Raw genomic sequence first — 12,909 nt, 5'->3', positions numbered from 1 at the left:
TGCCCACAGCTTTTCTGGTAAAATCATTGTGAACTTATAAAATTGTTTCACTATAGTATAGTATCGGTACATTTGTTTCATCTGCATTTTCTTAGCTTAAAAGCAGCGATATAAATGGATCTTTACAAGTATAACCTTAAATTGAACTTGAAAACATCTCAAACACTGACTATGGACCACAATGGCCTCACCCCGATGGCATAATTCACTCAATTAAACAATCATAGTGCAAAATTTGATCTCAAGTTGCAGAGGATGAGTTTTTGTACCCAAAATTTCAACGGTCATTCAATGAATGTACAAATGTATTGGGGTTAAAGAACTGTGCACTAATAGATGAGAATGTTTTAAGATAAAACACCCGATGCATTTTGACAAGACTATAATAGTAGTTGTGTGGGTGTTGAAAACTGAAGGCAAGGTTGCCAAAAGATTTCAGCCCGAATCGCGGGTCAAATAATCGAAAAGTCGCCCAATTTTTTCTCTTTACCAATGGTTTCTATGGGGCAGGAAACTATCGGAAGTCGCGAGAGCCAATGTTGAAAAGTCACCCAATTTTTTTCTTAACCATTGGTTTCTATGGGACAGGAAATTGTCAAAAGTCACGGGAAAAATCTTTAAAAGTCGCCCAATTGGGCAACCAAATCGCGGGTTTGGCAACCCTGACTGAAGGTTGCGACAAATATGGGAATGCATTGATTGATTTTATGACACTATGTGAAATGGTGCAGTGCTAGGAAAATAGAAAGATTTTATATCCCTGAAGCGCCTCGTCTGCCGAATACTTATAAAACACAGAAAAATATAAAAATAACATTCATATCATGAATGATGATCATGTAAGTTCGCTATTCAAGAAGTATTCTTCACAGTTTAGATTGATAAATTGATCATGTTATTTAACTTTTAAAAGCATTCGCTGTAAAATGCAGATCTGCAAATTGTTCGCAAGGATGGCGGCAATCTAAAAATATCACAAAACTGCAACACAGTTTACATTAATAGTCAGACAAGATTGGAAGTTGCACATATTGAATTGAACATTCCATACATTTAAAGTCTAATGCATGTTACTTGCCCAGGAACTCGTCATTTCAATTCTCAGAAAAAATCATTTACACCTAAAGTAAGCATTAAAATGAGCAGAAATTTGCATAATTTTGGCTGAAATTGGATTGGTCATGATTAGTAATGTTAAATCCTGCAAGTGTACCACAAATGGGAGAGATCCAAGTAATTTTAAATAATTTTAAGCAGCCTTTTTCTTCTGTTTTCTATACGGAAACACTGGCATGATTTTGCATGTAAATTTGGTAATTTCCAGACATCATAGACTTTGAGGGCCAGTCATAAAAAATAATGACGGCCATTCGGTCAACCATTTGTTTGCCCAGCAAGAGGGATCAGCCAAGGGCTGATTTCAACCATCATAGCTGTCGCAAAGAACCAAGTCGCTCCTGTGAAGAGGCAAATTTAGCACATATCTATGGACTATGATTTGGTGGTGTGAAATCTGCATTTCATCATTACCAATCAGTTTCATGTAGCAAATCGCACACATACACGCTCTATGCCTGAGGAAGTAATTTTCCAGTCAAAGATTCTTATAGTGATAACTTGCAAATTGATCAACTGATGTGAAACTCCGAATTTAATTTGCATCATATATCAGTTCATAATGAAATATCCTGGGTACACAAGCAGGCCAGATGTGTTAGAAAGGTGACAGGAGGGACACACTTACTGTAATTAATTTCTTATAATATATAATATTATAATTTCACTTCTCAAATGTCATAGGTGCTAGCTTTGAAGCTTCAATCCCAAGTTTCTTTAATTATCAAATTTCATACTCATATATAGGGCCATGTACTACATGCCTTCATTTTTGAAAATTGCAGGAGCTCTGTTAATCACTCTTCGTAGTTTACTTAGGTGCTCAACAAGGAGCTCAATCTATTAATATCTGTATTAAAACATAGGGATTCAAGTAGTGAGGAGCTCAGTAAATCATACTCCTGAAATGTTGTTAACATGGTTAAGGAGAGCTGTAGGAGCTCTGGTGCAATTGAGCTCCTCAAAAATGAAGGTCTGGCAGTACTTATCACACAGCGTGCAATGACTATAGTAAACTGAAGGAAATTGCAATGTATGCAAATTGTGCCTATTTTGCCCGGGCTATAATAATTTTGACTAGATCCCACAAGAAATATTTGGACAGAAAAAAACCTTCCTGATCAGGTGATTTGACAAAATATTACACCAATTGCTGACAGACATGCTCCGGCTCCTTGCTGGCATCGAATTCCTACAAGAAATCCTGAATAACAACATCAAATTCCAGGCCTGTATGCAGAATTTTTTTTGAGGTGTGCAGAAAAGGTGGACCAGATTTTGAAAAGGTGGACCTTTTTTTCCAGGGGAGGGACAATTTTGTGAAAAGTGGACTTTCTTCCCAAAATTTGGACCTTCTTTGATGGAAAAAAAAAACCCAAAATTTGTTTGCTCACTATGGTCACAAATTTGGATTTTTGGGACTTTTTATACTTTTGCAAATGGGGGGTGCTGAATTCATCTTCAGCACTTATGTAAGCAATCCTAAATAACACCATCTAATCACAGTGTGTCCAATAAAACACACTGCTCCATTATCCACAGAATTAGAGAAGGAGAACCAGGACTCCCTATACCACCACATACAATTGCGCCGTCAACTATGGGGAGAAAATTGAGACAAATGAAAACAATTGTGCATCTCATCTGAAGCATCTTGGTTTCTCGCGTGCAGGTCGCATCAAGTGCGTCTCTCAAATGCGCCCATCATCCATGTCGCGCTTGCATGACAACAAATGCCACAAGCACATTCCGAGGGAAACCGAATACCCCGATTTTTGATCCATGTCCCGATTCACCTTTTCTAATTCTGTGCCATTATCTCATCTCATATATGAGCAGATTCCATGCATTGTGAGCTCATCTTTAAATTGAATGATAAATAGACAAGTTGTCTAACCACTGGGTCCTAGACTTGACAAATAACAAAGGTCATAAAATTCAAGGCTTTTATTTAACAAGTACTTTTTATCTTTGTACAGTAGCACAAAAGATAAATTACATCTAATGTCGTAATGATGTGTCCAAGGAATGGTCTTAAAAGTGTTGGCAATACAAACAAATGTTCAATCTGAACGGTGATACGAAACTTTTAATCTGATGAATGGGTACAAAGTTTACTAAGAACAAAATGTCACAGGAAATTATGATGTTCATCCAGGCCAGGCTCTCTTTGAGGGAAATTCCCTACAATTCTCAGTTGCACATCCTTATTTGAAAGCGGCTGAACTGTGCGATCACATTACATGAATGACATGCTCAAATTTAATAAATATCTTACAGTTTTGTCATCCTAAATATGAGCTTTCCTCTCAAAGACCTTAAAAATGTAATAACAAACATGTATCATATATCAAATAAACCATTCCAATTCCAAATGTTTGACTTTTTTTTTTATCATTTTTGTAGCTTTTTGTTGCAATTCAGAATTAAATTAGAACACATTTTTAAAGTAAATTTCACTTCAAAATGAAAATTCTTGAGTATAACCAATACTCAGTCTCCAGGCACTCATGTAAAATTATTAGGCGACTTGGTCTTCATAATTTGTGGCATTGGTTTTTTTGTAAGACAGTTCATGTTTTGTTTGACCTTATCCATTTTTCAAATCAAGCATGACAAATTGCCTGCACACAGACAGAAAACAAAATTATGGCATACATGTAACAACAACAATTACAAAAAGAATCAACTCTCCCAATTTTGTACACAATACTACGTACATGTTATGTATTGCCATTTTCAGAATCTTTTCAATTCAAAGAAAGAAAGAAAGGTTTTATTTCAAACTCTAATCGTGACCCGCAGGTCAAATTGCTAGAATTACTCTGCTCAAATCAAATTGATTGAAATTAATTTCAAAACAAGATTAAACTAAAATACACAAATCACATTTCAGAAAACTCCCAGGAACGTTTGCTGCAATCAAGTTGATGTGACATGTGCTGACCTTTCAAGACGTAGACTAAGGCAAAATATGATCCTATTTGGCATAATGCTAAACCTTGATTGAATTATAAGGAGACCTTATGATCATGCCTAAGCTAACCTGCCTGCCATCCTCTCTGGCTCAGTCAGTCAATAGTGGCCTTTGCTTCTCTGAAAAACATATTTTACTATCTACAGTTGACGTATGTGCTGGTTGCACTTGCATGCGATATGTTCAGAATAGCAAGCCCTTGTACTGCATTCTAATCATTTATCCTGGACCAAACTAGGAAGATGCAAACCAGATTTGTTTTAATTTCTATAGTACATGTATGCATGTACTTTAAAATATAGTTATTTCTATGTATCCAACCATTTTTCTACAAGATTGAATGAATACTCTAATCCATACAAAAGAGTTTGAATGCCACAGCTAGACTGAAAGAGGTATTTTGTGATAACACTGGTTCAGATTCTTTATTCTTGTCTTCTTTACCAATGCAGTCACTCATAAGAAATACTCCTGTTTGGAAAACAATCCATAAGAATTAAACATGCACAGCTATATTCTGAATAGAATAATTCTGCTCCAACAACTAACCCACCTCCCAACAACATGATGATTGCCTAACAATAGTAACCGAAATTACCTGAGCTTATATTCCTTTCATTTGAAACCAATCCTCTTGCATCCCATGCAGTACCATTTTACACCTCTCCCACTGCAATATTGCAATATGAATATATATGCCAGGCATTTCATAATCTTTCTTTGTTTACTATGTTAATGTTGCAATTGTATTTAAAAAAGTAAATAATTGTTTCCAAATGGTTACATTTCAAGCTATTTCAGCACATCACATCAAAGTGCCCATTGGGCACCCCATTCTTTTTAAAGAAATTTTTATTTGTGTATGGTTGATAACAATTCAATCAATATAAAAAATGCTTATTTCCAAAATTGAAGCGGATTTGCATACATTTGCATATAATTACAAACAAACAGATGTCAAATGACCGATGTGCAAACAATATTATGCCCACAAAATTAATATTATGTAGTCCCAGGTTTCTCAACATATGATATTTTATTTGTATAAGTTACTATAAAAAATAAATGCAGGCCTAGAAATATCCTTTATTTTGATCAGCACCGCGTGACCGTATCATCGATTTCCTTTTGTTCAATAGATCATAAATCATTGATTTCTCTTACTGGTAGTAGTATAATTTGTACCAAATTGTTACTTGCTCTCCACTCACATATGTACAGCAGCTGTAAATGAAAATTTTAACCCTATGAGAACTACCTGCCGATTGGCCAAAAAGAAGTATTCATTATGAATTGGACCAATCAGCAATATTGTTAGAATAATTTCACCACACTAAAAAATTGGGGTGAATTACTTGCAAAGCTCCATTCTGATTGGTGATTAAAGTGAAGATATAATGACTAATGTAATTGACCAATCACAGGTAATGTTAGATCGGCAGGTAGTGCTCAGGGGGTTAACAGCATTTTTGTACAGCTAGACTAATTTACACACTTCTATGCCAGAACAAAATCTACAATGTTCACACAGTCTGCACACATGATTGTAGCATCCAATTTTAATGTCTTGCGCAACTTGGACATTAATTTTTGAAAAGACATTAAATCTGCTGCAAAGATTCACCCTGACATTTAACGCAGGTGGTAAAGTCGTTTGATAAAATCCCACAAGTTTTATGGTAATTGAATGGGCATTTAAATGTGTTTAAGAATTGTTTCTGTATATTTTGTAGTCACTTCAGGTGGTTTTTGGATTATTATGGAACTTCGCTTTTCAAATCAAATCACAGTGTAGGGCACAATATTAATTAATATTTCTTTTGGCAACATGCTTACTGTCTGATAAGCAGGGACAGGCGATTTGCACGGAAAAAAATAGCAAATTGCGCGGAATTCTTTTTTCAGTGCAAATCATGTATCCCTGCCCACAGGGAAAAAAAAAGTCAATTGCGCGAAAAAAAAGTTCCGTGCAAATCGCCTGTCCCTGCTTATAAGGTTACAATTAGGTGACACACACAAAAAAAAAACCTGTTTGAGAGGGTTTTTTATTTGCTGTATGCATGGAAAATCAGCCGTTTTTTGGCCAAAAGTGGACTGAGTTTAACGGAAATTGTTGTACGTAAAATCTGTTTTTGGGAAAACAGATTTTTGACTAAATTGACACATTTTTGACAATTTGGCAAGCCAAGAGGGGGTAAGCAATTTTTGGAACACAGCCATGGTTTTAAATAAAACGCTCTGAAAAAGGCTGTAGGAAAACAGTAAATTTACGGAAACGCATACATGTGCCATTTTCCTATTTAATTCAAAATTAGAAGGGTGAAATTAACAGATTTGCTACCAGGACTCGGTTTTGGACTTTTAAATATTTCTCAAGAAGCACCATCACAAAAATTCATGATTCAAGATACATGTAGCTGTCATCAGTGCAATACAATAGTCAGTAAACAAGGAAAAATATTGCCAAATTATGACCCCTGAAGGCAATATCAAATTGGCCAAAAAAAGAAGCAAAATTTAGGTACCGTACATTTTGTAAATCATACAAGTTGGCATGTGCCGTATTTTGTTGAAAATGCATTGATGGCCAATATATAGTGTTGGCTGATCCAGATTTGGTAGATCGGGGATTGGCTGATCTGGGACTTAATCCCCTCTGTTGCCGATCTTCATACCGAATACTGATCTACCAAAAAAAATTTCAATCGACTTTCCAGTGGTCTCAGCGTAGGTAAGGCTAAATGCAAGGAGGCTTTTTGTACATCTACAGGGTGTCCCAGAAAAAATTACCGGGCAAATGAATTTGGACGTAAGCAGGGTTCGAATTCAGTCAATTTTTTTGCCTAGCTGTTTGTGCGATGCAAAACACATGTTTGTGTAGCAGTTTCCAAATTTTGCATAGCAGTTATTTTGCTATGCAAAAAAGGAAAAACTTCTGTCATTGTCATCAAATCTCGGCTATAAAGCCCCCAGACGATCACATGTCACGCTCGAGGGCAGAGTTTGAGGGCAATTAGCAAATATAATTATATGCACGAAGCAGGATCATAGCATTTGAAAAAAAGGGTAGGCCTATACTTTTACCGCGAGGAATGAGCATTGAAAAATAATGTTGCAATTTTGCAAACCTGGTAAAGTCGTTCAACGACCATAAAGAACAGCAAAAATACCACGGATGAAAAAAACCTTCAAAAACGATAAAACCAGATTAGGTCTTCAGTAAACTTTTCACCTAATTTTTGTTCAACATTATCTCATCCCCGTAAAAATATTGCAAGCTTCCGAAGGTCGCTGATCTTATGGTTTTGGTAACTCCCTTCACCAGGAACATGTGTTATGATTTTGTGTATAGTTAGTGCGTGCAATGGCGACATTCTCTCGCATAATTGGGGGGAGTAACGCTAGTAAACATAAGCATGACATAAGCAATCAACCACGACAGATTCCGCAATGTACCCAACATTGTTTTGTCTTATTTTGCAACGGAATACAGCATATCTGAGATGTAACGAGAATGAGCAAATACCGACTGCGTGATGTTTTTGATTTTCAGGGAATTCCAGATCATCCAGATGTGTTTTGAGGTAAATGCGACGTGTCGCGGAATTTGGCTCGCAAATAGCGATGCATTGGGGGACTTTTGAGGCAAATGCGACGTGAAATTCAGCTCAAATTTATGTATAGCACTTTTAGCGATGCATTTTGGAATTATAGCAGTTGATGGAAATTGCATCGCAAAATGCGATGCCATACCATCGAATTTAGACATCAGAATCAAAAAATCTAAAAATCAGCGTGTAGCCCATCTTATTTTGCATCTTATAAGCTAATTTTATTGGAATCGGTTGACTGATTGCGAAGAAATGAGCGATTACATGGGGATTTGCCATTTGGTCTAATACCATTTGGTCTAATATCCATTTTGTCTACACCCATTTTGTCTAAACCCATTAGGTCTATATCCACTACGTCCAATAATCATTTGGTCCTTTAACCATTTGGTCCGATAACCATTTGGTCCGATAATCATTTAGTCTAATAACCATTAAGTCTAAAACCATGAAGTATAATAACCATTTAGTCTAATACTCATTTGGTCTATAACCAATAGGTCTAATAGCCATTTGGTCTAATACCCATTTGGTCTACACACCATTTAGTCTTACAAGCATTTAGTTTATTAATAAATAGACGAAATGATATTAGACTAACTGGTTATTAGACCATACGAGTATTAGACCTAATGTTGTTTAGACCAAACGGTTATTAGACCAAATGATAATTAAAAAATATTAGACCAAATGGTTATTAGACCAAATGATAATTAAAAAATATTAGACCAAATGGTTATTAGACTATATGGTTAGTAGACATACCGGTTATTAGACCAAACAATATTAGACTAAATGGACATTAGACTATATGATTATTAGACTAAGTGGCAATTAGCCTTTCTGGTAATAGACCAATCGAATATAGACTAAGCGGGAGTTAGACGAAATGGTATTAGACCAAATGGCAATAGACCGATTACATAATGCATGCGTCAATTCACTTCAAGTTCATTCCAAGTTTGAAAGAAAGATCATTCAACACAATGTGCAAATTTTGTACAGTGAAATCCTTTTCGTTCTTTTTAAATAATCGGTTTCTTGCAAAACATTTAATTATAGGTTTTGTTCATTTTTGACAACCTGCACGATATTGAAAATGAAAGCTTGCATGTAAGATGATGCTCGATACTTGTACATATCTTTTTTTGTTAATGTTGATGATATAAATGTTGTATAAAGAATTATTGCATAAAAATTTCAACGAGGCCACCCTAGACCACCTTCAATTTTTTTCAAATTTACACAGGGTGTTTTCTAGCCCAATGGCACATTTTAAGACTAGGTAGAAAAAATCTGCATGACATGAGGGGTGTTTGATGCACCCTAGTGTGTAAATAACAAAACTTTGTAAACTATACAAATAATATGCAAATCAAATGAGCTCATTAAAATTCACAAATATAGAAATAACTTGACACAAAACTATACAGCACATCAGACCAACATATTAAGCTTACAATTGTAATGTCGGGATATGTGTCAATGTCGACATTATGGCACATACAATAATACACTAGCCTAGCCCCTTTAAGCTAAGTCGATGAAAGTGACCGTTCAATTTCGCATGTGCGGCAGCCCGGTCAGCCCCACTAAGCGAAGTTGGTATGTCGTGCTAAAACAGATTGGAAAATTTGTTAAAAAACCATAGACAGTATAACACTAGTATGGCTGTCGAAAGATAAAAAACCAAAACAGATAGCGATTTTTCTTACTGCTTCATTGGCCTTCCTAGCGCTAAAAAATGTACACACACGTGCAGGCAGGTAGTGGAAAGTTGTATGCACAGACGGAAGCAGGGTTAGCGGTGACCTGCTAAGTCCAGGGGTCCAAAATAAAGGGGTCCAGGCATCTAATTCTACACAGACGTACAAAATTAAGGGGTCCAAATCACGGGGATTTGCCAAATCAAGGAGTCCTGGACCCCAAGACCCCTTAAAACGCTATCCCTGGACGGAAGGAAGTTACGCTGGTTTCATACTTTCCTGCCGCTTTGAAGATGATTTTACTTCACTGCGCAGTCGTGCCAAAAAACGCTAGCGGTGACCAGCGGCAAGCCGATATATCGATCACTCCACCGCTCTGCTGCGGCGGCAGCACCGCTGGGAGTTGAATTCAAGTCAACTCAGAGCGGTGCCGCTCTGACTTACGAGAACAAAATACGATTTTGGAGTAGTGCTGAGCGGCAAGAGTGGCTTTCAGAGGCATGCGGCTGCCGCTCAGCAGTGTGCCGCTCTGCTTTCAAACAAGTGCAAGCGGCATGATGAAGCGTCATCATGATCGGACCGATCTGTGAATTTGAAATCAGAGATCGGCACTACTGCTGATCTTGGCACTTGGGTTGGATCGCCAACACTCACTACTATGCAAGGGTTACTTTGGTTTTCGCCAAAAACGGAACTAGTATGAAGATTTCAAGAGGTATATTGAAAGAAATGTCTGATTTTGTAGCCTTATTTGTTGGGAAAATAATGGACAATTTAAAAATCTGGCGGACAACCAAAACCTGAAACCTGGTACTGGTAGTCCGGCGGACAACCACTATTTTTTCCTTAAATAATTAACGCTGATTAGGCCTGGCAAAGTCGATTTTGAGTTTCCCGTCGCCCGCCCGCACTTCATTTTTGGGCCCAAGACTTGAATTCATTATTGCGATTTTGAAAAATAAAAATAAAATCTTATCATTTTTGCAAAAAAACCCGATGAAATCCGTGCATTTTTAGTGGAAAAATCAAATTCAAAACATCGATTTCGCTACCGGCAGTAAACTCATTGCGGCCGGTTGATTGGCATCTGATAGTGATAGCCTAGATCCTGTAGGCCCGGTTCGCAACGCTTTGTAAATATGTTGACGTCGCTGTCCTTTTCCACGCGCGTATCATATACTGGACTGACAGATTAATGCTGTCATGCAGATCAATGATTCTACAGTGCTGTTCGCGAAATCGCACAATGAATAGTGACGTTTGTGCGAATTTAAAAAAAATATATTGATTCTGTTATTTTTGGATTTCTTTTCATAAATATCAATCATATATTTTAAAATAGTACTTGGTATCGTTTTACATTAATTTGATTGTACAAAAATGGCAAAATTTATATATTTCAACTCTGCTCTATTGTGACACTGTTGCACGAACTATGCGGTCGAACAAAAATATTTTGTTCAAGAAAAATGGCTGCTCGGCTCTGGCGAACCGAACACATCAAATGCCAATTGTTCAATTAAATTAAATACATTTTCGACCTAATATTCCATCTCCAGTCGCTACGATATATGGTTTCATTTCTGTGTCAGTTTTGGTCCAAAACATGGTCAGAAACAGGTGCAAAAACATGCATAAACTCGGCCAATTTCTAGCAAATTTTTGTACTTCCGGGTCCAGCGCTAAAACACGTGGTGCCACAATAATACAAAAAAAAATTATCATTTCGATTTTGCCTTTAAAATTGCTTTTACACAACGTAACAATAATATTAATAAAGGAAACGTGGATTATTTATGATGAAATAAAGTTAAAACATTAAAAACTGGATATTTTCAGGTTGTGATAAATAAGTAAATAAACATTAACCTCATGTTGTCAGGCCGCCACGCCCACGCCTGTAATACACAAAACAAAGTGTGATTTCATCAACCGGTCTTGGCTGGGACTGGCTGGGATTTCCCAAACAAACCATCGTTACGGAAAGCATACACAAAGTGCAAGATTTCATGAATTTACTTCAATTCTTAGCAGGTTGGTCAAAATTTTGGGGCTTTTATTATTAAAAAATATTGATAAGAATTAAGAATGGAAATTTCTAATTTTCATCTTCAACTAATGATTAAATTTCAAATTTTTGTCTGCGTCCACATACAACAAATGCATGGGATATGGACGCAGATCGATCTGCCTTCATGTTCAATTGGGAGCACAAATTGAGCTCCTCGGTTCTACCAGGAGTGTAATTTTAAGTGCTCAAAGTTGCGCTCCTGAACAATTCCAGGAGAGCAATTAATTGAGCTCCAATGATTTCTTTAAACGAAGGACTGAATTGGTATCAATTTTGACTTTGCAGCCTCTTTGCAAGTTTATATCTTTGGTTAAACATCCTTTGAGTGAGTGAGCGGTAAATAACAACAGCTAACAACATGTTTTACACTCGCATTTTGTCATATAATGAAAGTCACGAAAATAATGAATAATGAATAATGAAAAAGTTACCTCACTTGTTTTCAAAAATTATGTGACGGGAAACTCAAAATCGATTGTTCGGGGCCTTATGTGACCCACTGACACTGTCAGCACTGACCCATCAGTCACATCAAAACCAACCACTTTGCGGCAGAAATGGAAATGGAGATTTAAACATTAATAGGATAAACTGCTGATTTTTAGCATGACACCTTACTTGACCAACCTTGGACAGTTGGAGAAATTTAAAGCATGGGATCCCTAATTAATTTGCTCATCTGCACTCTGCGCGGGCCGCGGCATATTCATGCATGCATGGAACCAAAATCAAATGTTCTGTTGCTGTGTAACCCAATGAAGATGAAGATGTCTCAATTCATGACATGATGCATGGAAGGACCATGACATGATACATGTAGCACTTTTTTAAATAGTGTTTTACCAGTACATGTACTGCATTTAAAACACTGACACTGGCATGAATGTGCCACTGCCATTCATTGATGCATTTGCCATGATTGCAGGAGTGCAGTGCCAGTGTCATGAGTGTGGTACACACACCTTGGCTTGTCATTCAATAATTATTCCAACTTACCCTGTGTCACGATGATACATGACTAGTAAATAGACTATGTAAAGATATTTCCCGTGTATTTATGAAGTTCAATAGTGAAGAGATATCCTTGAAAATTCGGAATTTAATCGTTCAAACGTCTACCAGTGTACTATCAATATCAGGGAATTCAGGGCACCTCCGTATCCAGCCATACAGCGTACATAACAACGACACTGATTGGCTATGACTTATCATGTGACTAAAATAACGGGCGTTGATTGGTTTATCAACTGTCTGCCATTTTATATCCGGGATTGGTCAAGTAAACACGTCTGAGGGCAGCATAATTTTTTCATGTTTATCAATTACAGAGGGTACAATGTAGTATGCATAAGTTTAGACTTGATTGATCAAGATTATGAAAAGAAAACGGATGAAAATATATGCTCTTTTGATACTTACTTTACTTAA

At 36.7% G+C, this 12,909-nt stretch overlaps 1 protein-coding gene across 1 annotated transcript in view; it reads right to left on the bottom strand.

Annotated features, from left to right (window-relative positions):
• LOC140136831 (tubby-related protein 3-like) overlaps nt 1-12,653 on the bottom strand; it is a 159,223-nt gene extending 146,570 nt beyond the window's left edge. Inside the window, exon 1 of the mRNA XM_072158429.1 lies at nt 12,478-12,653. Within this exon, the coding sequence (XP_072014530.1) occupies nt 12,478-12,497 (20 nt within the window). The 5' untranslated portion in view covers nt 12,498-12,653. The remainder of the gene's footprint in view (nt 1-12,477) is intronic.
• Nucleotides 12,654-12,909: the final 256 nt, after the last annotated feature.

This window comes from Amphiura filiformis, chromosome 17, assembly GCF_039555335.1.
Source record: "Amphiura filiformis chromosome 17, Afil_fr2py, whole genome shotgun sequence".
NCBI lineage: Eukaryota > Metazoa > Echinodermata > Ophiuroidea > Amphilepidida > Amphiuridae > Amphiura > Amphiura filiformis.
This window is presented reverse-complemented; position numbering and strand designations above follow the sequence as displayed.